At 33.0% G+C, this 27706-nt stretch overlaps 2 protein-coding genes across 2 annotated transcripts in view; one reads left to right on the top strand and one right to left on the bottom strand.

The window, feature by feature from the left end:
* Positions 1-4331, top strand: part of LOC143069624 (exocyst complex component 5-like) — a 47765-nt gene extending 43434 nt beyond the window's left edge. Inside the window, exon 18 of the mRNA XM_076244351.1 lies at positions 4018-4331. Coding sequence (XP_076100466.1) covers positions 4018-4104 — 87 coding nt within the window. The 3' untranslated portion in view covers positions 4105-4331. The remainder of the gene's footprint in view (positions 1-4017) is intronic.
* A 3972-nt stretch (positions 4332-8303) lies between these two features.
* LOC143069625 (uncharacterized) lies at positions 8304-27492 on the bottom strand. Its single transcript, XM_076244352.1, has 8 exons — positions 27367-27492; positions 17324-17364; positions 16621-16807; positions 15030-15148; positions 12199-12238; positions 10003-10211; positions 9245-9667; positions 8304-8491 (listed from the first exon to the last, which is right to left on the bottom strand). The coding sequence occupies exons 1-8, from the start codon at positions 27419-27421 to the stop codon at positions 8441-8443; spliced, it is 1125 nt and encodes a 374-aa protein (XP_076100467.1). The 5' UTR covers positions 27422-27492; the 3' UTR covers positions 8304-8440.
* Positions 27493-27706: the final 214 nt, after the last annotated feature.

Below are 27706 nucleotides of genomic sequence, written 5' to 3'. Positions count from 1 at the left end.
GGTAGTTTTTGATGAAGTTGAAGACCAAACAACTTGAAACTTAGTACACATGTTCCATATGGTATGATCTTTCTAATTTTATTGCAAATTTAGATTTTTATGCCCCACCTACGATAGTAGAGGGGCATTATGTTTTCTGGTCTGTGCGTCCGTTCGTCCGTTCGTCTGTTCGTCCATCCGTCCGTCCGTCCGTCCGTCCGTCCATTCGTCCGTCTGTCCCGCTTCAGGTTAAAGTTTTTGGTCAAGGTAGTTTTTGATGAAGTTGAAGTCCAATCGACTTCAAACTTAGTACACATGTTCCCTATGATATGATCTTTCTAATTTTAATATCAAATTAGAGTTTTTACCCCAATTTCATGGTCCACTGAACATGGAAAATGATAGTGCGAGTGGGGCATTCGTGTACTGAGGACACATTCTTGTTTATCCAATTTCACGGTCCATTGGACATAGAAAATGATAGTGTGAGTTGATCATTCGTGTACTTTGGACACATTCTTGTTAATTCTGTGTTTCAATATCTGATGCATTCTAGATAATATTTTCAAATTGATACACCAAGACATGTGTTTTGTAAGCAACACCATAAACAATGAATATCTGAGGAATGATTTGATACTATTTTCCATTCCATTTGATGCAGGAACACTGAAATAAGGGTTAATTCTATTTTTCAAGAAAATTTCAATATTATCCATGTAAAACATTTTTATGCCCCACCTACGATAGTAGAGGGGCATTATGTTTTCTGGTCTGTGCCTCCGTTCGTTCGTTCGTTCGTTCGTCCGTTCGTTCGTCCCGCTTCAGGTTAAAGTTTTTGGTCAAGGTAGTTTTTGATGAAGTTGAAGTCAAATCAATTTGAAACTTAGTACAAATGTTCACTGTGATATGATCTTTCTAATTTTAATGTCAAATTAAAGTATTGACCCCAATTTCATGGTCCACTGAACAAAGAAGAAGATAGTGTGAAGCTCAGGTTAAAGTTTTTGGTCAAGGTAGTTTTTGATGAAGTTGAAGTCCAATCAATTTGAAACTTAGTACAAATGTTCCCTATGATATGATCTTTCTAATTTTAATGTCAAATTAAAGTATTGACCCCAATTTCATGGTCCACTGAACAAAGAAGAAGATAGTGTGAAGCTCAGGTTAAAGTTTTTGGTCAAGGTAGTTTTTGATGAAGTTGAAGTCCAATCAATTTGAAACTTAGTACAAATGTTCCCTATGATATGATCTTTCTAATTTTAATGTCAAATTAAAGTATTGACCCCAATTTCATGGTCCACTGAACAAAGAAGAAGATAGTGTGAAGCTCAGGTTAAAGTTTTTGGTCAAGGTAGTTTGTGATGAAGTTGAAGTCCAATCAACTTGAAACTTAGTACACATGTTAACTATGATATGATCTTTCTAATTTTAATGCCAAATTAAAGTATTGACCCCAATTTCACGGTCCAGTGAACATGTAAAATGATAGTGCGAGTGGGGCATCCGTGTACTATGGACACATTCTTGTTTTTATTTGTTTAAATATTTTAAGCTTCCACCAGCCTGTATTCATTTTATGACTGCACAGGCGATTTTTTTTAAAGAGATTGGAGAAACTAACAGGACACTGAGGACAGTCAAAACTCATTAATCTACAAAACAAGGCAAACAAACAGAGTTGTCTCATTGGCAATCATACCACATCTTCTTTTTTATACGCCCGTCAAAATTTTGACGGGACGTATTATGGTATACAAATGTCCGGTGTCCATCCGTCCGTCTGTCCGGTGTAAACATGTTGCACCGTAACTTGAGAACGACTTATCCAAATTTCATGAAACTTAACATAGTTGTTTCTTATGATGGTCAAATGATCTGTATACTTTTTGGTGAAAATAAGATTAAAACTTTTTGAGTTACGGCACTTTGTAACTAAAACAGGGGTGTGTTTTTTTCACATGTCGCACCGTATCTCAAAAACGATTCTTGATTATGGCTTTAAACTTTAAACACTTCTTAGTTATATTAATCTTAATATCTGTATACTTTTTGGTGATGATTCAAAGTTTTATTTTTGAGTTATTGAGTATTTTGTAAAAAAGGGGGAGGGTTTTTTTACATGTCGCACCATATCTCAAAAACGATTTATGATTATTGCTTAAAACTTTACACATGTCTTTGTTATATTAATCTGAAGATCTGTATACTTTTTGGTGATGATTCAAAATTTCATTTTTGAGTTATTGAGTATTTTGTAAAAAGGGGGAGGTTTTTATACGCCCGTCAAAATTTTGACGGGACGTATTATGGTATACAAATGTCCGGTGTCCGTCCGTCTGTCCGTCTGTCCGTCTGTCCGTCTGTCCGTCTGTCCGGCGTAAACATGTCGCACCGTAACTTGAGAACGACTTATCCAAATTTCATGAAACTTAATATAGTTGTTTCTTATGATGGTCAAATGATCTGTATACTTTTTGGTGAAAATAAGATTTAAACTTTTTGAGTTATGGCACTTTGTAACTAAAACAGGGGTGTGTTTTTTTTCACATGTCGCACCGTATCTCAAAAACGTTTCTTGATTATTGCTTAAAACTTTACACACTTCTTAGTTATATTAATCTTAATATCTGTATACTTTTTGGTGATGATTCAAAATTTCATTTTTGAGTTTTTGAGTATTTTGTAAAAAAGGGGGAGGGTTTTTTTACATGTCGCACCGTATCTCAAAAACGATTCTTGATTATTGCTTAAAACTTTACACACTTCTTAGTTATATTAATCTAAAGATCTGTATACTTTTTGGTGATGATTAAAAATTTCATTTTTGAGTTGTTGAGTATTTTGTAAAAAAGGGGGAGGGTTTTTTTACATGTCGTGCCGTATCTCAAAAACGATTTATGATTATTGCTTAAAACTTTACACACTTCTTTGTTATCTTAATCTAAAGATCTGTATTCTTTTTGGTGATGACTCAAAATTTTATTTTTGAGTTATTGAGTATTTTGTAAAAAAGGGGAGTTTTTTTTTTACATGTCGCGCCGTATCTCAAAAACAATTTATGATTATTGCTTGAAACTGTACACACTTCTTTGTTATACTAATTTAAAGATCTGTATACTTTTTGGTTTGATTCAAAATTTTATTTTAGTGATATTTGTAAAAAAAAAAAACCAGGGTGGGGGGTTTCACATGTCCCGCCGTGTCTCAAAAACAATAAATGCTTATTGCTTAAAACTTCCTCAGAAACTATTTATGATTATTGCATAAAACTTCCACACAAGACGTCGGGCGTATCATGCGCTCATGGCGCAGCTGTTTATTTTTACATGTTGTGCCGTATCTCAAAAACAATTTATGATTATTGCTTAAAACTTTACACGCTTCTTTGTTATATTAATCTAAAGATCTGTATACTTTTTGGTGATGATTCAAAATTTTTTTTTGGAGTTATTGAGTATTTTGTTAAACAGGAGAGGTTTTTTTTACATGTCGCGCCGTATCTCAAAAATAATTTATGATTATTGCTTAAAACTTTACACACTTCTTTGTTATATTAATCTAAAGATCTGTATACTTTTTGGTTTTGATTCAAAATTTTATTTTAGTGATATTTAGTTTTCTGTAAAAAAAAAACAGGGTTGGGGGTTTCACATGTCCCACCGTGTCTCAAAAACAATATATGGTTATTGCTTAAAACTTTCTCAGAAACTATTAATGATTATTGCATAAAACTTCCACACAAGACGTCGGGCGTATCATGCGCTCATGGCGCAGCTGTTTATTATAAAATATGATTATGTCCACACAATGCTGATGTCCTGTCTGGTAATTAAAAATAAACCCATGAAGAGGCTCAACGCTGCATAGATATTTAAAAGTCGAGAAACACAACCTGAAGTGAATTTAGGTGCTTGGAAGGCTGAGAAGTTTCTGTTCCACATGTATCACTCCTCATGTTTAAATTACCTAACTGAAGTTATAATTTTTATAGTACATATATATTAGTATTTACTCATTATTATTATTTTATTATAGGTTGGTTTAGATAAGTCAGTGCTGATGGGTTTTATACAACTTAGATATGACTTCAGGACAGCGAAACTGGCAAATGTACTTAAATAAGAACAACTTTGATTTTTAATTGAGTCCAGTAACAGTTGGTGTATCAGACTTCAACCATTTTTAAAACAAGGAACATACATAAGTGAAACCATTTAAGACTGTGATGAATGTCAGTTTAAGAATGATTACGGTTTTATTAATGGAGTACGTTTTCATTGCTGCCAAGATGAAGAAAAGTATTTCATATATGTATGGGGAAAGTGCAATAAATATTATTGGAGTCATAATTGTATTTTATTTCATAACAAGCCTAAATTTGGATTTAAGTTTTAGGTTTGATTACTGTTCACTAGAATTTCACTTTTTGCATAAAACTTGTATACATAATTTTACTAAAAAATGTATAGAGTGAACCTGTAAGATTTAGGGATATCTCATTCAAACCCATACAAAGGGAAGTAACTTTTGAAGTGAGTAAAATATTATGTTTTTCACATTTTACAATTTTATAATGAATGTATTAATATTATTATAGTATTTTTTCCTTCTAATTTTTATGCATTACTGCTTGATATACACATTCAGTCATTTCTTAAATTGAATTCCAGTTTGTTGTCTTCTGTTTATACTATAGTTTAAACCTGTTAAATTTGAGAGATTTTATAACAATCATGGGAGATGACTCTTTATAATCCTGCAGAATTTGTTAATAAGATAAAGCAGCATGTTAAGATAGACTTAAAGTTTCATCTATTGCAGATCAAATCTGTATTGGCTATTGATGATTCCAGTTGTTACGATCCAATGAAAATGTCAAAATTTGTTCCTTGATTATCTCAAATTGAAATCCTTTTAAAAAATGAAATTGTATAAAGCAAAAGTGGGATATTCCAAGTCAGTCATTTACTTACTCTATATGAGAAGTTGACATCTCCTCAATAATTAGGATTTACAATGATTTATTGATGGTTTTTTTTTTTGTATTACTGATATGTTATTTTTGTTATCAAATAAATGATTATTGTATAAGTTTAATTTTTTTATTATTAAGATTGATATTTTAAAAAAAAATCATGTATAGACATTGAGATTTATACAATCTAGCTTGAATGTCATGCATGTTGAGGAAATTGACAGACTTGAAAAAAGAGTCAAATTGATTTATTATTGTAGTTTTATTATTAAACCTGCAAGGAAAGTTGCAGAATGCTAGACATAGGGCTACTAATTAGAGGGCAGCAGTGTAAACTTGTATTTGTATTTTTATAAGCAATGGACAACAAATATTTGATGCACTGAATGATTATAAGGTGTACTTTCTGTCTTGAGGTTTTTATCTGACCTTGACCCAATTTTCATGTGTCAGTGGTCAATGTTAAGTGTATGTTGTGTTGTCCTTTTCCACTACATCAGCTATATTTTTTTCATAGAATGATTGCTTAGTGTATACCTGTCTGGCTGAGTTCATCTGACCTTTACCTCATTTAATAAGTGCATTGGTCAATGTAAAGATTTCATGATAAGGTCTGTTCCTCAGTAACTTGAATCAGTAAGTCATATTATTAGCTCACCTGGCCCGTAGGGGCAAGTGAGCTTTTCTCATCACTTTGCGTCCATCGTCCATCGTCGTCGTCTATTAACTATTACAAAAATCTTCTCTGAAACTGCTGGGCCAAATTAAACCAAACTTGGCCCCAATCATTATTGGGGTATTTAGTTTAAAACATGTGTCCGGTGACCCTGCCAACCAACCAAGATGGCCGCCATGGCTAAAAATAGAACATAGGGGTAAAATGCAGTTTTTGGCATATAACTCAAAAACCAAAGCATTTAGAGCAAATCTGACATGGGGATAAAATTGTTTATCACGTCAAGATCTATATGCCCTGAAATTTTCAGATGAATCAGACAACCCGTTGTTGGGTTGCTGCCCCTGAATTGGTAATTTTAGGAAAATTTTGCTGTTTTTGGTTATTATCTTGAATATTATTATAGATAGAGATAAACTGTAAACTGAAATAATGTACAGCAAAGTAAGACCTAAAAATAAGTCAACATGACCAAAATGGTCAATTGACCCCTAAGGAGTTATTGTCCTTTTTAGTAAATTTTTAACAATTTTCATAGAATTTGTAAATTTTTACTATCATTTTCCACTGAAACTACTGGGCAAAGTTCATTATAGATAGAAATAATTGTTAGCAGCAAGAATGTTTAGTAAAGTAAGATGTACAAACACACCACCATCACCAAAACACAATTTTCTCATGAATCCATCTGCGTCCTTTGTTTAATATTCACATAGACCAAGGTGAGCGACACAGGCTCTTTAGAGCCTCTAGTTAGATGATTGTAAGGGAGACATGTTCATCTGTCCTTTACATCATTTACATGTCAGTTTTTGTGTTGCTTGTACTAAAACTTTTATCTTTGAAATTTCAACATTCAAATACTCAGCAAATCAGATAAGACATTTCAGAGTTGAAAGGATTATATCTGCCTGAAATATACCCATCTCCAAATTGATTGGCAATGATGCTAAATGTTGACATAGTAATGAAATATGGCTTCAAGGATCTCTCCAGTCTGGCAGTAAAACCCCATGTTGATGTAGTATTTATTTGGATGTACAGAATGTACCCATAACAAGCTACACCCATATAAAGATGGAGGCTTTTTGCCACTGGACTATAAGTAAACAATGAACAATAAACAACTTGACCACAACTTAAACTAAGATCAAAACAGCCTCTGGTTGAAGGTGGTACAGTGACCTATAGTTGTTAATTTCTGTGTCATTTGGTCTCTTGTGAAAAGTTGTCTCATTTGCAATCTAACACTTCTTATTTATATAGTTATCTATAGTGTGAGTGTTTGTTATTTGAAAGCAAGATGATAAGAAATTGAGGCTTAAAAAGTAACTAACTTTTAAAACATTTTAAAAGAATTTATATAATAGAGAAACAGATCAGACATAAGTCCTTAAAAACAACCATACAATAAAAATGATTAAAACCTAGTTTTAACTGCCGAAACATTAAACAGAGTATGCAAAGCAGATCAAATTGAAAAGAGTACCAGTTAAAGAGATTTGATTTGTTCAGAACAATAAAAAACATTCATTTATTTTAAGAATTTTGAGAAATATGCTATATTTTGTCACAAAAAAGAGTGATGTTATATCATTTTGCATCTTGGGAGAATGTACTATTAACAATGCATTCTGGGAGAATGTATTTTAACAAGTAGCTATTTTATAGCTGGTAAAGATATAACAAGAAATAACAACAGTTAAAGATTATAAAAATAAACAAATATGAAAAATGCAAACATGATGTAAACAATGAAATTCTTCCTCCTTCTCAAAATCTTCATGCTTTTTATTATGAATAATCTAAAAAAAATCTCTAGTTTTTCTAATTTTAGATATGAATATTCTAGAAATGTGCATGTTTTAAAATACAAATTATCTAAAAATGTGCAGATTAAGAATCAACTCTTTGAATATTCAAAATTTGCACATAAGTATTAAGGTGTTCATTGGCTACAAGTAATAAAATGTATTTTAAGTTGTGAATATTCAGGTTCATAATTGAAACTGGCATTTTTTTGGCAAGAAATGCACTCTTTTAGACTGTTAAGATTTTACCTTTACTTGGATAAAAAAATACGTACAAAGTAAATGCTATTCTACTAAATTGGGTTTTAACTTTTGCTTGATCTAGATTCAAGGAGATCATATTTTTTTTCTGTTATAATAAGATAAGTTTGTAGGTACTCCTACAATTGATTCTTACATTTGCTTCTTAGTTTAATGGTTAATTACACAGTTATGTCCCCTTTAGGATGTCAATCCCCGTTAATTGATATATTGCATGGTAAAGATCCAATCCTTTCCTTTTCATATACTATTTGAACACTATATTGGGTGAAAAACTGGTTAGTGCAAGGAATTACATACTTTGACATGGAAAATTCTTTGTTAAATTGTTAATAATTACAGAGTTATTTCCCTTTATGGATGCTCACCACCATTAATTGGTTTATTGCATGACAAAGATACATTTATAGTTATATCACTTACAATATTAACGCTTATGGTACAACGATGGGGAAAAGTGATAAGTGCAAGGGTTATATCAGCACTAGACGATTGCATCACAAAGTATGGAAAATCAGATTTGTTTTTTATGTTGAAAAAAGGTACAATAGATAATAATATAAATAGACAATTGATAATGTTCCGAATTTATGTATTTTCTTGACGTAGTGAGGTCTGTCATCTTCTATGTTAAATGATATCCTGAATTCCATGATAACAGGTCTTTGGCATATGTAAAACATGATATGTGAATCTAATGGTATGTGAATCCATGGTGTTTGTCTTTTTTCACTTTCACATTACAGATCTGTGCTTCTCTTCCTTTGTCAACTTGTACAGCTCATTCTGTCAAATAATGAAGAATTATGTCAGGGAAGAAATATCATAAATGGATGCTTATGTTGGCTTAATTTTATGAAAATATTAACATATAATGCTACTTTACAGTATGCACTAACTAACTGGAAGATTTCAGTGGAATTTTACAGTTTTATATCAGTGTACTTGTCCAATGTCAAGGCCTTTATTTCAGTAGTTGTTTTGTTACTTTTTTTTATTTATTTAATTTTTAAGTACTTACATAAATTCGCTTTTGAGGCTTTTTGTAAGAATTGTTTTTCATTGGTAGTGTGGTAGCCTTTCTATGTGGTATGGGTTTTACTCATCAATATATGATGTATGGTGACTGATAATTGCTAACTTCTATACTATTTTATCTCTGTTGGAAAGTTGTGTAATTGGTAATTATACCACATCTTCTTTTTTTTTGTAATTATGTAAAACTGGATCATTAATAATTGGTTTGTGTACTTTGATGAACTTTGATGTATTTTGAGTCATTGTTCACATTCAGTGTTGCTTGTTCCCCACTCCTTCACTTTTTGCAATAGATAGTGTCAAAATCTCATACTTTATTGTTTATTGTAGGACAATATTTGTGAGCACTGTCAGGGATAAAAAATGTCATTTAAACTTTTTTTGCTAAATTTTTGGAAACAAAGTTTGAGAGACATCTTCTAAGCACAACGACATGAAAACATTTTATTGGGGAAACAAATGTTTTTCTTTTTTTTTCAAATAATAAAATTTTCAGTATACCTCGTTTTCATCACTGTCTATGCTGTCAGATGATCTGCTACCTGATTTGCCTTTAGAGGATCTATCATTGCTGTCAGTATCACTAAGTTCTGGGCTGTCTACATTATCTTTGTCCTCTGATGATTCTGAATTGCTTCCACTGTCCTTATGTTTACCATAGTTCTTCCAGAATTCACCCTTGCTCTGGTCGGTCTCTTGTTTCTCGTTGTTTGCTTTATGTTTTTTCCAGACCTCAGCTTCTTTTGAAATTTTGTCTGAACTTTCATCTGAATTCATTTCTTTGTGTTCCTTCCAATTCCGAGATTTGTGCTGCCTTGGTTTGTGTCTTTGATTTCCATTATTTTTGTATGTCTTCCAGTATTCTGCTTTAGACAATTCTTCAGAGGCATGGCTTTCATCCGATTTAGAGTCTTCATCCTCTTTCTGTTAAAATACCAAAACTGAATTGTTAGAAGAGTTTAAAGTACAGCAGTCTGTTTTTTTTTTAATTATTTGCCTAAGCTTTTGAAGTGTATGCATGTACTGCAGTACATTGTAGCTTGGGAATTAAAAAGAACTCTATTGATTAAAAGAAATACAGAAGAAACCTATAGAAGGAATAGTGAAGAGATCTACGAAAAAAAAGGAATATTGAAGAGTTTTATGGAAGAGAATTAATATTGAAGACCTAATAAAAATAGAATGGATATTGGAGAGGTTTATTAAAAAAAATACGAATATTGAAGAGCTCTGTGAAAAATACATGGGATATTACTCACCGATGAGTCATGACTTCGTTTAAGATCAGAATATGTGATTTGATTTGAACCACCCTCTTTAAGCTGTTCCGTATCATCGATATCTTTGATCAGTTTCATTTCATCTGAATCCTGGTTTATATTATGATCAGCTTCAAACGAACCACCTTCTACTGGAAATGTCATATCTATAGTCTCTTCTGGATTCTCCTTCTGTCGTTTGTTCATTTCTGTCATTGGAAAACATATATATATATTTACAGAGCACAAAAAACAAAAACATACGTTCCAAGTTGTCTTTTTCCTTAGTATGTAATCTAATAATTTTTATGCCCCACCTACGATAGTAGAGGGGCATTATGTTTTCTGGTCTGTGCGTCCGTTCGTCCGTCTGTTCGTTCGTCCGTTCGTCCGTCTGTCCCGCTTCAGGTTAAAGTTTTTGGTCGAGGTAGTTTTTGATGAAGTTGAAGTCCAATCGACTTCAAACTTGGTACACATGTTCCTTATGATATGATCTTTCTAATTTTAAAGCCAAATTAAACTTTTGACCCCAATTTCACGGTCCACTGAACATAGAAAATGATAGTGCAAATTTCAGGTTAAAGTTTTTGGCTTCAGGTTAAAGTTTTTGGTCAAGGTAGTTTTTGATGAAGTTGAAGTCCAATCAACTTGAAACTTAGTATACATGTGCCCTATGATATGATCTTTCTAATTTAAATGCCAAATTAGAGTTTTGACCCCAATTTTACGGTTCACTGAACATAGAAAATGATAGTGCAAATTTCAGGTTAAAGTTTTTGGCTTCAGGTTAAAGTTTTTGGTCAAGGTAGTTTTTGATGAAGTTGAAGTCCAATCAACTTGAAACTTAGTATACATGTTCCTTATGATATGATCTTTCTAATTTTAAAGCCAAATTAAACTTTTGACCCCAATTTCACGGTCCACTGAACATAGAAAATGATAGTGCAAATTTCAGGTTAAAGTTTTTGGCTTCAGGTTAAAGTTTTTGGTCAAGGTAGTTTTTGATGAAGTTGAAGTCCAATCAACTTAAAACTTAGTATACATGTGCCCTATGATATGATCTTTCTAATTTAAATGCCAAATTAGAGTTTTGACCCCAATTTTAAGGTTCACTGAACATAGAAAATGATAGTGCAAATTTCAGGTTAAAGTTTTTGGTCAAGGTAGTTTTTGATAAAGTAGAAGTCCAATCAACTTGAAACTTAGTATACATGTTCCCTTTGATAAGATCATTCTAATTTTAATGCCAAATTAGAGAATTTATTCCAATTTCACAGTCCTTTAAACATAGAAAATGATAGTGCTGATGGGGCATCCGTGTACTTGGGACACATTCTTGTTAATATATATTTTTGTAAATGTTTTCAACTCTGGTTTGCAGATTTTATCAGTAGATGCTAAACAGGACATACAATAAGTTTAAAATGCCCAAGTAACAAAATTATTATTATAAAACTGCTTTGAATACAATGTAGAAATCAAACTTGTCTGTGTCATTTTGGTCTTTTGTGGATAGTTGTCTCATTGGCAATCATACCACATCTTTTTTATATTATGCTAGCTCAAGCGCACGTATATGTGTAAGAGTATAAGACTTTGATTAATTTTGATACATTCAAATACGAAATAAAAGATAAATTTTTAGTATGTTTTATAGGTTCGTATATCAACTCAATTTCCCACTGGACGTTAAGCAAACAACAATCAATCAATTAATCAACTCATTTTTCAGACAGTTACATAGTTTGGATAAAGATTTTTTTCAACCCAAAATGTTAACAGATCTTTTGATATCCGACGCTGATCACCAGAAATTTAATGTAATAAACAACATGAACAATAGAAGCAATGAATTATTGACGATCTCCCATAAGTCGGTAACTTTTAACTTAAAAGGTAAACATGCATGAGATGTTCACCACTGGACGAGTAGTAAACTATGAACTATCATGCAATCATTTGATTGAAAGAATGAATGATTAAATGGAAAAACGAATTACTTAAATGATACAACTCCTCACAATGAACCAAATGAGACAGAAAAATAAACAGTTATAGGTCCTCGTATGGTCTTCAATATTGAGGAAAGCCCACACAGCATAGTCAGCTATAAAAGGCATGTGTTTTCACAGGGCTAAGTTTGTAATTTCGGTAAAATACTGTGCATAAGAGATGTTAAGTAAATGATTTACCTACCATTGTATGATCCCATCTTTTTTACAACCCTCTTTGGAGCCTACAAATGAAACAGGAATAGAGCACTCATCATAAATTTATACACTTTACTGTACGGTATTGTTGACTTTTTTAAAACAAAGGAGGTAAACATGCATATATAATGGTTTACTTTTACAAAATGTGACATGGATGGAGAGTTGTCACTCATTCCAAACCTTCTTATACCGGTATCTATATACGAATTTAAGTGTATGTGCTGCTGAAATACATGACAATAGAGAAAAATGAAAACAACACTATGTAAATTTTGTGCGTCCGAATAATCGCTTTTTAAAATCGTCTTCCATCATGAAAGCTCAAAACTAAATATTTGAGTCAGGGATGCGTATATACGATGTCAAAGTTTTTGACTTTGGAAAGACATGATGAACTTGGACAGTCAATTGATGAAGATGACTGTTGCGGGGGTGGGGTAACTGAAAGTAATCAACAAAGCAGACTATTTTCGAAAAATTTGCATTACAGATTAACTTGATTCTCAAAAACACTTGTAAATCGAATAATACACAAGTCAATGCATAGGTGGATCCAAAGGGGGGGACCTGGGGGACCCGGCCCCCCTTTCGTGGGAAAAATTTGGTTGATTATATAGGGAATCATTGAAGCATGACTGGAGCGGCCCCCCTTTAGGAAAAGTCTTGGATCCGCCACTGCAATGGTCTGAACTGCAGTACTAACGTCCTTTCGATCAAACAAGAAGATCTATCCAATAATGCGTTTAATCATATGCCTAATGATAACTTTCTTGGTAATTCATATATCTGGGGAATAAAATATGAGGTATTTACGTGGATATACACCAAGGAGGTTGCATGTTTATTTATAAAAGTGAATTCTATATTTGTTAAGATTAATTGTTAAAAAGAAAACTTGTAAGTCTTGTAATACATTTCACCTGGAAACTTAAACTGCAATGCTTATAACGTCAGTCAATCATAAAAGAAAGAGGCTCCGAAGAGCCAGAATCTCTCACTGAAAAACGAGTGAGAATTTTTTTTCTCTCAAGGGCAATAACTCTTCTCAGGGATCATTTGACAATTTGTCGATCTTTACTTATTTGTAGATCATATTTTGTTGAACATTTTTGTTATCGAAACTTAAGTTTACATTTTCATTTAAGGCAATAACTCTTATAAGGTAGCATTTTGGTCATGTATTTCAAGTGATAAAAATTACTATCTACGAGTAGATTCAAATTAAATAAAATAAAAATTGTTTGTTTCTCTGATTTTTGCTATAATATTTTACAAACATTGTTTATTTGCGACAAAAAGTTGTTGCTTCAAAATCAAAATAGAAGACAAGACCCGTGGTGTTGTCTATCCTTCTACTTGATTTTTGATTGGCCGCCTTTGAATCATCTATTTTCAGTCTTTTCTAATGCGAACAACTGACTCCGTGTAACTTGTGTTTAATACTAATCGATTGTAGACCTAATTAAACCATTTCATTTTACAACATAACATAACATTGTCATGTTAACCGTTTTTTCCACTATTGTTAAGAATTTTACGTTCTTGTGCGTCTCGCATTACGGTCTTTACAAGGCATTCAGCTGTCTATGGACATAACTACAGGCATTTAATTGTGTTATATTCCAAACAATTGAATTTCCTTTTGATATTTCATGGGTTTATAAAATTTCAGTGAATCTTGTTTTTCTTTTGTAACGATACATAAAAGTAGAAAACAAGATTCAATTTGCTCTCAGGGACTTTAGTTCAACAACGAAGAATAGTTCAAGGTCATACGAGATGCTTTGTTATTTTTAGCTCAACACTGAATGAAATCAAACCAAACATGGCATGAATATTCCTTATGAGGTGCTGACCAAGTGTTGTTACTTTGTAGCCGATCCATCATCCAAGATGGCCGCCAGCAGGGGACTTAGTTTAGCATAGGACCCTATGGAAAATAAATACAAATGACTTCTTTTAGTGAACCATCGAATGGAATGAAACAAAACATAGCATGAATGTTCCTAATGAGTTGCTGACCAAGTGTTGTTACTTTGTTACTTTGTCATCCATCAAACATCCAAGATGGCCGCCAGTGGGGGGGGACTTAGTTTAACATAGGACCCTATGTGAAATACATTCAAATTTCTTCTTTTAGAGAACCACTGAATGGAATGAAATAAAACATAGCATTAATGTTTCTTATGAGATGCTGATCAAGTGTTGTGACTTTGTAGCCGATCCATCATCCAAGATGGCCGCCAGCGGGGGGTTAGTTTAACATAAGACCCTATGGGAAATGCATACAAAAGTCTTCTTTTAGAGAACCACTCAATGGAATGAAACCCTACATAGCATGAATGTTCCTTATGAGGTGCTGACAAAGTGTTGTAACTTTGTAGCCAAATTTTATCTTTTTTATATGATTTCAAAAACCCAAGTAGAGTCAGGTGAGCGATACAGGCTCTTGAGGGATCCTTGTTTTATTTTGCGATCGTATCATGCATACTCAGTTATCTTGGTTATATTTCTTAAATTATCATAAATCAAAATCAGGCTATTTGATACTCTTGTAAATATTCTGTATACACTTGGACAATGATTGACTCAAACCTGCTCGCATTGCGACACTCAGTCTCTGTGCAAAAAGGGTCAAGCCAATTTTAATTTGCAACTTTCGAATCGCATTTCGCAAATGTGCAACTTTAAGAGCGAAGATATCTGAATTTGGTTAGTTCTCGAATTAACCATGATTCCTTCTTCCTGAAAACATAGGACACCCCTCTAAATCATCATTGAGCAATGTTACTATACAACTTAAAAAAATGTTACCTGTTGGAGTTGTGGCGGTGGTAACTGAAAGTCTCTTGGGAGTACTATATCATCCTTATCAGATAGTACTGTGTCGTGTTCAGATGACAAAACCTGTTTTGCTAGGCTTCTTTCCTCGTCTAAAAAATAAATTGTTTAAGGATAACAAAACATGATAGCTCACTGTTATGTTTACATGATACATTATCACTTTAATAGTTTAATTGGCTTATAATTAACAGTTAGGAATTTATAATCATCAGATTAGCGGATGTTTCTGTCAATAGATTATTATCTCATCTCACCTCTTCTCTTAGTTCACAGCTGCAGTATTCTGTGAGGTTTTATGGTCGTAACTTTCCCATGTCATTACACTACTCTTTGTTTTATATAAACTGATGTATTGCAAACACTACTCTTTGTTTTATATAAACTGATATATTGCAAATGTAATCATAGTGTGTGTAGATTGTACTTTAATAAACATGTATACTCTAATGAAATAGTCATCACTGCAACCCACGATAAAAACATAACACTCGCATTATGATATGACAATTCACATATAAAATTTACTGTTTACAAATTTTTGAATTTTTTGAAATACTAAGGCTTTTCTACCTCAGGCATAGATTACCTTGGCTGTATTTGGCAAAACTTTTAGGAATTTTGGTTCTCAATGCTCTTCAACTTCGTACTTTATTTGGTCTTTTGGGATTCGAGCGTCACTGATGAGTCTGTTGTAGACGAAACGCGCGTCTGGCGTATATACTAAATTTAGTCCTGGTATCTATGATGAGTTTATATACAACGTACAATTCAAATACCAGCTAGTGCTTTCTAGTAATTCACATAACAACTATTAGCTTTTTGGCAATTCACAAAACAGCTATGCGCTTTCGGACAATTCATTCATTCAAACCAGCTATTAGCTTCTCACACTCTTACATAATTCAAATACCGGCTATTCAGAGATTCTGGTATATTCAATTAACATACCAGCTATTACCTTTCTGACAATTCATGTACAGTTTTTACACAAGCCGTTAGCTTTCTGAAAATTCTAATACGGCATTACACATGCGAGCCAATATCTTTCGGCCAATACACAATCAATTAATATACCAACTATTAGCCTTTTACATTTATTTTCAATTCACAAACCAACTACTAGCTTTTTGTCATCAGTGCACATACAGCTCACATACAAGCTTCTATATTTTGGCAATAAATAGATAATTCACATCAGAGCTATTCGCTTTCTGAGACTAATACCCAATCAACATACCAGCTATAAGCTTTCTGACAATTCATTTACAATTCACATTCCAGCTATGAAATTGTCTGATAATTCATCAACTCTTCACATACCAGCTACTAGTGTTAGCTTTCTGACACTCATCAACATTTCACCTACCAGCTATTAGCTAACCGATATTTCACCTACCAGCTATTAGCTAACTGATATGTCACCTACCAGCTATTAGCTAACTGACCTATTAGCTTCTGGTACTCGTACACAATTCACCTACCAGCTATTAGCTTCTGGCACTCGTACATTATTCACATACCAACTGTTAGCTTTCTGACAGTTCTTAGAATATTTACATACCAGCTATTAGCTTTCTGACGATTTCTGGATGGTCTCTGAGCGTTAACAATACATCTCTGATAACATTTCCTACGTCTATTCCTTTGGCAGCATTCCCCCATTCTTCATCGTCATTGTCCTCACTGTTTTCTGATGATTTTGTTATTTTTGGCTTTTGTGATTCCAGTTCTTTTTCCAAGTTTGTCACCTTTAGTTCAAGCGGAGATAATTAATGCACACTTAAAGATTTCTCACATTTTGTGTAAAGGGCATTTAGTTGTATTAAAAACCAAATATAGCAAGGAACACTGAAATTTACTAAATTGCTAAATTAAAAAAAAAAGAAAGAAAAGTAAAACAAATGTTATCAAATCTAGATTCGATTTTATCTATAATTGTGAATAGCTCACATTACTGTGGTAGAAACCCAACACCTCAATAAAAGCAAAAACAAAAAACAGTAAATATACGTCATCTTTTAGGACTTGCTGGGCTAGATGACGCTAGAGTGCAATATACTAAAAAGCATGGAAATCCCACGCGGCCACAGTAACTAATAAAACGGTCGAAAGACGTCAGAGCAATCCCAGACTAATTTACGTTAAGAGGCTTAAAATACCGAACAAATTATAGATGACATTTCTTAACAGATCGACCAAGTTTGGTTGCACTATAGAAAGGAGTTCGAACAAATATTAAAACACATATCACGTGAATGACTTACAGCTTTGTTTTCCTTTTCCACTTCAGTAGGTTTCATCAAAACTACAAGATATAATAATTCTTTGTATTTCAAATCATTAATTGATTATATAAATATATCTAATAATTTGTTACATCACCAGGTGCGAACTGGTCTAGTTTCTTTGAAAATAAAAACATAAATCTGCATTTTTCCAGCTCCTCAATCATTTTGCATAAAGGTAAACTATTGACTTTTTACATTTTTGGGCTATTGTTCCTTGATGTTCAGTTGCAAATGTTTCATCATACATATTCATGACGAGATCATGCAAGTCCGATTCCTCATGGGGAGAAAGAATCCTATCAAACATAGGCAGTTCAAATTGCAGGTCCACCTTCCTGCCGCGATGCCAGTCGTCTTGACCTACCTATTGTATTCATTTTTAATGGTTTCTCATCATCCTGGATAAGCATGAAATTATTGCCAGTGAACATTAAGGGAGTTCGCTTCTCAGTTTCAAAATAATTAACTTTTCAAAACACTAGTTTATATTGATAGGGAATTAATAAAGGAATCAACCATAATGCCTATGTCTTGCCATTTTTTCTGACATTATTTTTACGCATTAATTCTCAATCGAATAAATGTTATTTGGACGGCTTGTCTAGAATAATCGAATCTCGATATCCATCGGTTGTGCTGAATGTTGTTTTATAATCATTTTAGTTTGCTTATAATCTTCAGTGCTTTATCGGTCCGGATTGTCCTGCTACATATTTTTCATGTTTTTGTCATTATTACTTTTCGCTTTCATTCTTTCTAATTTTGTTTGTCTGTTTGTGGATTTGTTTGGTTTTTTGTTGTATGCTATGAGGATGTTACAGAACAGGGGCGGATCCAGCCATTTTAAAAAGGGGGGGGGGTTCCTAACCCAGGACAAAAGGGGGGGGGGGGGGTTCCAATTACATTCTTCATTCAAATGCATTGATCGTCCCAAAAAAAGGAGGGGTTCCAACCCCCGGAACCCCCCCTCTGGATCCGCGCCTGCAGAAATTAGAATTCCAGAAATTCCACTTCTCCTAATGGTGAATAAAATAACAATTAATCTTTCCCCACCAAAACACAGACAATAAAATTTGCAGAATTAATTCCAACATAAAACTAAACTGTAACCGTATTTTCAGAATTATCAGTTAACGTGGGATAATGGAACGGAGTATTATTTGTATAATGTTACAATTTCACTATTATGCTAAAATTACAGTATCATTTATAATTGGAAAGTTTGTGATGGACGTTGATTGAAATTTGATTGGATATTCTGAAGCAGACTTTAATCATTCTGTTTATTGTCGAGGTTATTTGTGTTATAGCATACTATAATATTTCAAAAAAACTTTTAAAATGTTAAATATCCTTTAAAGATTATAATCAGATATGGAATCAGTTTAACATTATAAACTCGGAAAAGTAAAATGTTTAAGAGTGAAATCAGAGTTTTGTCGTTTGTCAATAATATGTTTGTCAAGCTATTAAAGAACATTGTAATATCAAATTTAAAATGTCATAAGTTTCAGAAATTACTTTGTTGATTGGCATGGTCTGTTTATTTATTGCTTGAAAAGGAATTAATAAACATTAGATATTGGAAAATTTCGTAGAATAAAAATTCGATACGAATAGAAACCTTGCGTAATTTAGCGATGTAAGTAGCCAGGAACCACACTGAAATAGACGTTTAAATCCCGTCACGTTTTAAAAACATTGAATATTATTCAATTAGACGTCAGCCCTGCGACTACATGACGAATGCGATATACCAGGAGCTCTCAAGAGCCTTAGTTTAATCGCTCCCCTGACATTGATCGGGCTGACGTGTTGCATTTGAAGGCACATTAAATATAAAAGCAAAAAAGAATTAAGAAGTTTCCATGTATTGGCACCATAGTGACGCAGTCTAGAGCTTTGAAGCATCAATCAATCATAATATATATTTTACATTGACTTCAATGATGAATTTCAATATCTGACAGTCAATTAAAAAGAAAGTAAACCGATTTTATATCAATATTTCATAATTCAAGGGTAAATTCAGATACGCGTAGGACGGATAACAATCTTAATTGAGGTTTTGATTATAGTCCAAACAAAGTTCTTTAGTCAGGTGCGTCGACATGGTAAGCAGTGGCGGATCAAGAAATTTTGATAAGTGGGGGCACACCAGTGACTGCCTAAGAGGGAACCCGCTCCGATAACGCTTCAGAGGTTCGCTATATGGTCAACCAATTTTTTCCCAGAAAGGGGGGCAGTCTCCCCTAAGTCATCCTCTGGTAGGAATCTTCTGCAACATGTCCACCACCCGTCATGTGATTCAAAGGCCAAACCGACCCCGGAACTCTAAATTGTTTCGGATTGATATTAGTAAGTATGTTGTGATGTCACTAGTGAGCTGAGAAAGTAAGACAATAACAAATAACCAATTCATCATCCCATCTGAAGTCATAATCTTCAATTATCCACCACCAACAAAAGGAAGTGGAGGTAAGCAACTATATACATTACCGTACGGCATTCATTAAGAGCAAAACTTATATTGTAACAGTATCATGTATTGTATGTCTATGATGTACCGGTATGTTCACACAGTTTTGAATGCTGGATCCTAATTATTGTCACATTAACCGAGTATGTCTGTGTGGGTTGCTTACAAATTTGTTAATTTAACAGAACTATAAACTATAAACAACTGCCATACAAGTGGGTGGTTTAACTAGCAATAGAACTAGGTTTAATCAACTATTTTCTTTAGTATTTGAGTATTAATAACCCTTAACAGTCAAACTACGCTCCTCTTTAGCATGCTATTTACCTAATACCGAATGTTTGTTATAAATCCAAGAATTACTACATATTTTTTATATCAATTCTCTGGTTTTATTGTCTAGTTAACCTTAAGCTTTATCATAGAGTTACGTGCGGGTTTGTTAATGGCATATCATTAATATCCTCTGTTGAATGTAATCAATTCTTTTATAGACTGTACAATTAAGAGCTTGGCATATGATAGGAAGATGGTCTATTGTTGAGTACCGTATATTGACCTTTTAGTGTCGTTGGGTTTCTACGTTATTGACGTTTACCTTACTTCCTTTTTTATTCATAAATGTAATATTTATTTCACTGTCGCCTTGGCAAACGTTGCAAACGTAGAAACATCATGTGTTGTATATAATAGTTAAGCTTTTAAATACAATTTATACATTTATGCAATGTATTTTTTTTAGGATAAATACAATGACGGGAATGACTGAATATCATGTATTATTTCTTTGCTCTTTGTCATGAGGTTTGAAGCCGTTGTACAATATTATAAAGACTGATTGAGTAGGTCATACCGACGTAATCTTGCTGTGGTTAGATATTATAGTTTAAGTTGTTCAAGACCTTCAAGCTAGTGTTGAGGTGAAGAAAAACACTGAAGCTCTATTACAATTTCCACAATTGTTTTCCCTGTCTTTGACTTATTTACTAGAAATAACACGTAAGTTAGGGATTTCAATTTTAAAATATAAACAAGAATGAAAACTAAATAAATCAAAATAAATTCTGTCATCAGAGATTTTCTACTACGTAAAGAAGAACACAATGATCCCGATACGAATAAAAGAAAATGTGAGATACGGAACCAAACCATAGGACATCTCGAGGTCAATTATTTCATCAGACTTTAATATGAACCAAACGATACCATAGGACATCTCGAGGTCAATTATTTCATCAGACTTTAGGGATGTTCTGGTACCTAACAGAAAACCCTGGCCGTTTTTGGCACAACTTTTTTGAACTTTTGGTCCTCGATGCTGTTCAACTTTGTACTTGTTTCGGCTTTCAAACTTTGTATCTGGGCGTCACTAGTAAGTCTAGTGTGGGCAAAATGCACTTCTGGCGTATTAAAAATTTCAACTTGTTGCCTTTTGTTAGCTATTATTCGTGTGTTTCTTTGTCAATTGTGTTCTCCTATTTATTTATATTGTAGTCCTGTAATGTTGTGTTGTCATTTTAATGTTCTATTTCACATGGCCATAAAGGAGGGAGGTTTGGCATGCCACAAAACCATGTTCAACCCACCATTTTTCCTTTAAAAATGTCCTGTACCAAGTCAGGAATATGGCCATTTTTATATTATAGTTCGTTTCTGTGTGTGTTACATTTTAACGTTGTGTTTCCGTTGTGTCGTTTGTTTTCTCTTATTTTTGAGTGTGAATTCACATTACTATAAGACGTGTCACGGTACTTATCTATCCCAAATTCATGTATTTGGTTTTGATGTTATATTTGTTATTCTCATAGGATTTTGTGTAATGCTTAGTCCGTTTTTTTGTGTGTGTGTTACATTTTAATGTTGTGTCGTTGTTCTCCTTCTATATTTAATGCGTTTCAGATATGGAACATTCTACACTTGTACAACTTAAAATAGAACTTAAGGATGATAAACCGATTAAACAAAAATACAGGCGAATACAAAGTTCGATCCAACTAACACCAATAAATTGAAACAGGAATTATAAAGAAATCACATAGTCCTTTCTCATTAAATGTTGTCTTAGAGTCTGAGAATGTGTGTTGATTTTAGACAGCTTAACAAGAAGTCTCATCTTGATGCCTCAGATATACCTCGATTGTCTAGCAGAAAATAAGTACTTATCAACCGTAGATATGAATTCAGGCTATCACCAAGAATAGTTATACAAACTGCATGAAGAGTGTTCAGCTTTTACTGTCGGTCCCTTTGTAGGTAACCGTTGGATTATCGAACTCACCTGCGACTTATCAGCGTTTAATGCAAGATTGCTTCGGAGACTTACATTTGAAAATATGTTTTATATTAATAGATGCCATACTCATATATTCTAGAACATTTGAAGAACATATGGAGAGATGGAAACTTGTTTTTGACATTATTAGGAATGCTTGTTTGAAATTTGCAATAGCTAAATGTGCCTTCTTCAAACCAAAGGTAAAGTATGTAGGCCATATAGTCTCAGAGGAACGAGTTTAAACTGACCCAGATAAAATAGAGAACAATAAGAATTGGCCAACACCGAAAACAAGAGAGGAAATTAGACAATATATTGGTTTTGCAGGATACTACCGTATATTTTAACGAAACTTTAGTCAGATTTCTAAACAATTTACCGAATTAATGCCCACACCAGCTAAAAAGAATAAAAAGAATAATCATACCAAAAAATCTTGAAATTAGAGAGAAAAACAGGAAATTGCATTTGGAAAACTAAAGGAACTTTTATCAATAGCACCAGTTTTATTACATTATAACATTGTTATATATTGTTCGTTTCTCTTTGTGTTGCATTTTAACGTTGAGTCGTTTGTGTTTTCTCTTATTTTTGAGATATTGAGATAAGACGTGGCACGGTACTTGTCTATCCCAAATTCATGTATTTGGTTTTCATGTTACATTTGTTATTCTCGTGGTGTTTTGTCTGATGATTGGTCTGTTTCTGTGTGTGTTGCGTTTCGATGTTGTGTCGTTGTTCTCCTCTTATATTTAATGCGTTTCGCTCGGTTTTGGTTTGTTACCCCGATTTTGTTTTTTGTCCATGGATTTATGAGTTTTGAACAGCGGTATACTACTGTTGCCTTTATTTATGACATTCCGATTATACAAAAGCCTTTGAGTTACACACAGATGCTAGTGGATCAGGCTAAGGTGCTGTATTATATCAAAATCAAGAAGGAAATATTTAACCGTGCTGTACTCTTTATGTTAGGAGCTGTGGAACCAAATCATAAACTCCATTGGAAATTACATGTAGAATCACTTGATATGCATATAAATGCACAATACACGAATAAACTAATCAATAACCATACTTTTTAATGTTTGGTAGAAAATCGCAATTACCTATAGATTTAGTTTTCGGTTAGTTACAGAAAAACAACGAAAACCGCAAACAAAATATGTTCAGGAATTAAGGGAAAGGTTAGTAGAGGCTTATGAATTTGCAGCTGCAAACTCAACAAATGCTCATGTAAAACGCAAGGAAGGTTATGATCTAAGAGCAAGAAGTGCAGCGATTACAAAAGGAGATACAGTTTTAGTTAGAAAAGTTGTGTTCGACGGGAAACATAAAATTGCTGATAAGTGGGAGGACGAACCATATATAGTTATATCACAACCCCATTTAGAAATACCAGGTTTCAATGTAAAAAAGGAAAATGGAGGAGGCAGATTAAGAACTCTCCACCGAAATTTACAACTAAAACATTAGCCATATTTTAGAACAAACCGTTACAACTCCACTGAAACCAAAACCTATGAAATCACCACAGAAACCCAAATCAGTCATAGTTACAGATAATTCGGACTTAGCTACTGAATCTGCATCAGAGGATGAATATCATTTTGTACCTGCTATGACAGCAGACAGAGCTCCATCAAGCACTAGGGATACTGTTGTGTTACAGGAAGCAAAAACAGAACAACAGGATACAACAGAAGAAGTTAGGGACGCACATCCTAATATTCATGAAATCAGTGATGATTATGAAATTGGAAGTGCTTTCGTATTAATGAATCAGAGGATCATGATAGTGATGATACGTTAGATAATTTAGTTCTTCCTCCTATACCTCCACATAGACGGTCGCTTCGTGCTAGGAGATAACCAAGGTGGCTAAGGTCTAGGGATTTTGTTTTCAGATATTTGTATACGTTCAAGATGGAGCAAATCCAACAAACAAATAACCCGAGGATGTATAGATTATCGGGTTTTCTACACATTGATATCGTAAAATATCAGCCGCGATGGTATACGTCCAAGATGCAGCAACTCAAACAAAGGAATAACCAAAGGACATTTAGAAATCTAGAATTCATCAGACTTTAATATGATTTAAGGCAGATAGTGGTTTACATCAAAGATACAACAAATCAAACAGACATAGAAACAACCAAACGATATCTTAATGTCAGCAACTTATCTTCAATAATCGAAGAGTGTATATGCGATATTGTCTAGGTCTACGTAACACCAAAATATAATAAATTTATAAGAAACTACCAAAGACCTTCTATTAACATCATCTTTTGAAATAGACGAGCGCTCCAAAAAAAAAACCCAAATAGCCTATAAATACTATAGAAGATTGTCTGTGTCCTTTATTTCATTTTCATTTTAATGTTTGACCAAAACTAGAGAGGCAAAAACATAGCCCAGTGAAATAACAAAACTACATTACAATAAAGAGAAGGTCACACAACAAACAAGGTTTCGACTGCTTTTACATTTGCACGTAAACCTGAACTCATCAAGTCTGTTTTGTAAATGGAATCACAAAACAGACCAATATAGACTGTAATTTTGTTTCGTACGTCCTGACATTGAAATTATAACACATATTCTTGTGAAGTAAAAAAAAACATGTTTAATTGGATATTAAGCAATCTACAAAAGTGTATTATTGCAAATTGCTCCCTTGTCAATGGCTTATGTGTCTAGTCAGAAAGAAACAAGCAACTCTATTTCTCTAGTGGCATTTGGTTTTGTTAAATAACCCTTAATATAAAATCATTATACTGATATGTTCTATACCCCTAGGAGACTGTAATTTAAGCATGGATCTAAAAATCCTAAAGGAATAATTCAGTTGAATCACATACTGACTAAATATTGCGCGCGTCAGTAAAGGATCAAATTGGAAACAAGATAGAAAGTATTATTGTTTTGGATCAAAGAAAAATAATATATTGTGTAAGAATGATTATAAATCAATATCTACCTTCTTCAAACACGACAAAAATGTCAAATATCTTATAGCAAATCGATAGCTATCACGTACTAGAACCAAAAAGCTTCCGTTATTACGCAAAGGCTTATGAAGTACGTCAAAGCAATTTGGACAACCTGCATAGAACATATGAAAGTAATTAGGGAGACAGTGTATGTCTCAAGTGGTAATGGTTAATTCTACTATCTCTGGCCATAGAAGTTAATCAGTAGAAGTGTTAATGCACTTAGGGAATGCAGTCATAAAAGGTTTTATGACCATATAAAACACAATGTTGCTATTAAAAATGCGTTTTCCATTAATGCTTTTTAACCTTTTGTATACATGCGGAAAACAGCGACATATAAAAACAAACCATCAAAAATACCAAAAACAAAACAAAAATCACGAAAAAAAAGCAACAACCAAAATCCATTACCAAACAAGCACAATAGACTTACTCAGAATAAAAAAAAGTACAATCAACTATTGAAACAGTGAAACAAGAAAGGAAAATAATAAATAAACAAATTATCTTTCCATATCTGTTAAATTCGATAGCTACGTACTTCCCGTAGGTTCTTGGTATCGATCATTAATATAAAATTCTATTTAGTAAATTTTAATTATTCAATGATTGACCAAATAGCTTACTTCAATTTATCAATTCATTAATGAATTTATTTGTTTGCTTGCTTGCTAACGAATATCATAAAATCGAAAAATCAATGGCTACTTTTATGAATAACATGTAGCCAACGAATTTTCGTCTACTTATATTCCATCGAATTTTGATTAAAGGTGCAAAATCTTTAAACTTAAAAATAAATTAACAAAAATGTCGAACTTCAATTTAAGTCAAGTGAATAGTATATAAAACCTAACAAAATCAAAGGTCAAGAGATCATCGCCGATTTTTTTTTATGGATTCGTATTTGTCAGTATTAAGTTTTCTATGCCGAAATGTACTATTATATTATCATTCACGTATTTCTCTTTCTTTGGTGTTCTTTTTTACAGCATTTATTTGTACTGTATTCCCGTCATGTGATGTTGTCATTTTAGCGGTATATTTAACATTGCTATAAATCGCGGAGGCCTGGATAGCCCCAAAAACAGATTCAATCCACCCTTTTTTCGTAAAATGTCCAGTACCAAGTCAAGAATATGGCAGTTGTTATCTATTTAATAGTTCGTTTCTTGCATTGTTGTTTGTTTTTTGTTGCACTTGAGTGTTCTGTTGTTTCGTTGTTTTCCTCTAATATTTGATGTCTTTCCCGCGGTTTTAGTTTGTTGTTGAATGTCCCTCATGTATCCGGAAACTCTCTTTTTAGACTTAACTAACAAATGGAACGAATCGAATATTGAAAAGATGCATTTGAAAAACTTGACATGATCTAGAACCGCTATACATACATTCATTTTTTTAATTTTTGGTATAATCATATCTAATTAAACTAGATGTTTATTGTGTTATGATTGTGTTTATCATGGATTGTAACTGCATTTAAATAAACAGATGAATAACAGATGAATAAATGATGGATAAATGTGAAAAAAATGCACTTATACATATCATTTTCAAACATGTTTCCCTTTTTTTATACTTGAATATTGTTAAGTATTTGACATGTTATTTCTATTCACATATGTATTTTTCCTGTATGATTGTACGTTATGAGATGGTTGGCTTTACAATTACGCAGTTAACAGTAACATTGGAAACTGTATATTCACCGAACGGTCGCATAGTTGTCCGTAGTCCGACTAGTATGAGAAGTTCTTTAACCAGATAATAATCTTTCAATGGTATTTCAAAAAGTCGGTGTATCTGTTTTTAATGTGACACGAATTAATTCGATAGGTAGTTCCGTAATGGAACACACGGAAGTAGAGACAAGCAGGGACTAAAACACTCATAAAGCTTTGAAAATATCTATTCATCCCGCCACTTTTCAATCAAAAGTCGACATTACATTTGAAATACTAGTCAGTGAACTCGGCAAGCCTTGCGTTTTAAACTTGAAAATGAAACTGTCATGAGAGGATAAACATCGTTTCATACTAGAAGCAGCGGTAAAATCCATGTCTTCCATAGGAAGATATAGCGTCGAATAACACCTCGAATTTACAGAAATAACTATCACCTGAAAATCTATCAAAATGAAAGAAGTGAAATAAACCTATTCTGAAGCACTGACAATGTTTTTTTTTGGATGAACCCTTTTACAATGCATGTCATTTTTTTTTTAATAAATCAAATTTAAATCAATAACAATTATTTGACTTACCCTGGTGTGATAGAATTAACACCACTGCTATGACCACCTCGCCATGTGATGCCATGTTTCTCAATGCAATAATATCTCAATATTCCAATATATACCGTTATTCTCATTCGGATCAATCTGAATGCCGATGAAACTAGGGATCAATAATTATACTACGCAAAACAGCAAAACATTAATAATTTACTTGTTTGATTGATTAGTGTTTTGTATCGTCTTAATAATTAATAAGTTTTATATAACAAATCTTCTTTCTGTTGTAACTCTCAAAGCCGGGATTTGGTTTCCCACAGAGAGTAATTTTATCACCACATGGTCATTTTTCAGATTTCAGACAATTTAC

This window comes from Mytilus galloprovincialis, chromosome 3 (assembly GCF_965363235.1).
Source record: "Mytilus galloprovincialis chromosome 3, xbMytGall1.hap1.1, whole genome shotgun sequence".
Lineage (NCBI taxonomy): Eukaryota > Metazoa > Mollusca > Bivalvia > Mytilida > Mytilidae > Mytilus > Mytilus galloprovincialis.
This window is presented reverse-complemented; position numbering and strand designations above follow the sequence as displayed.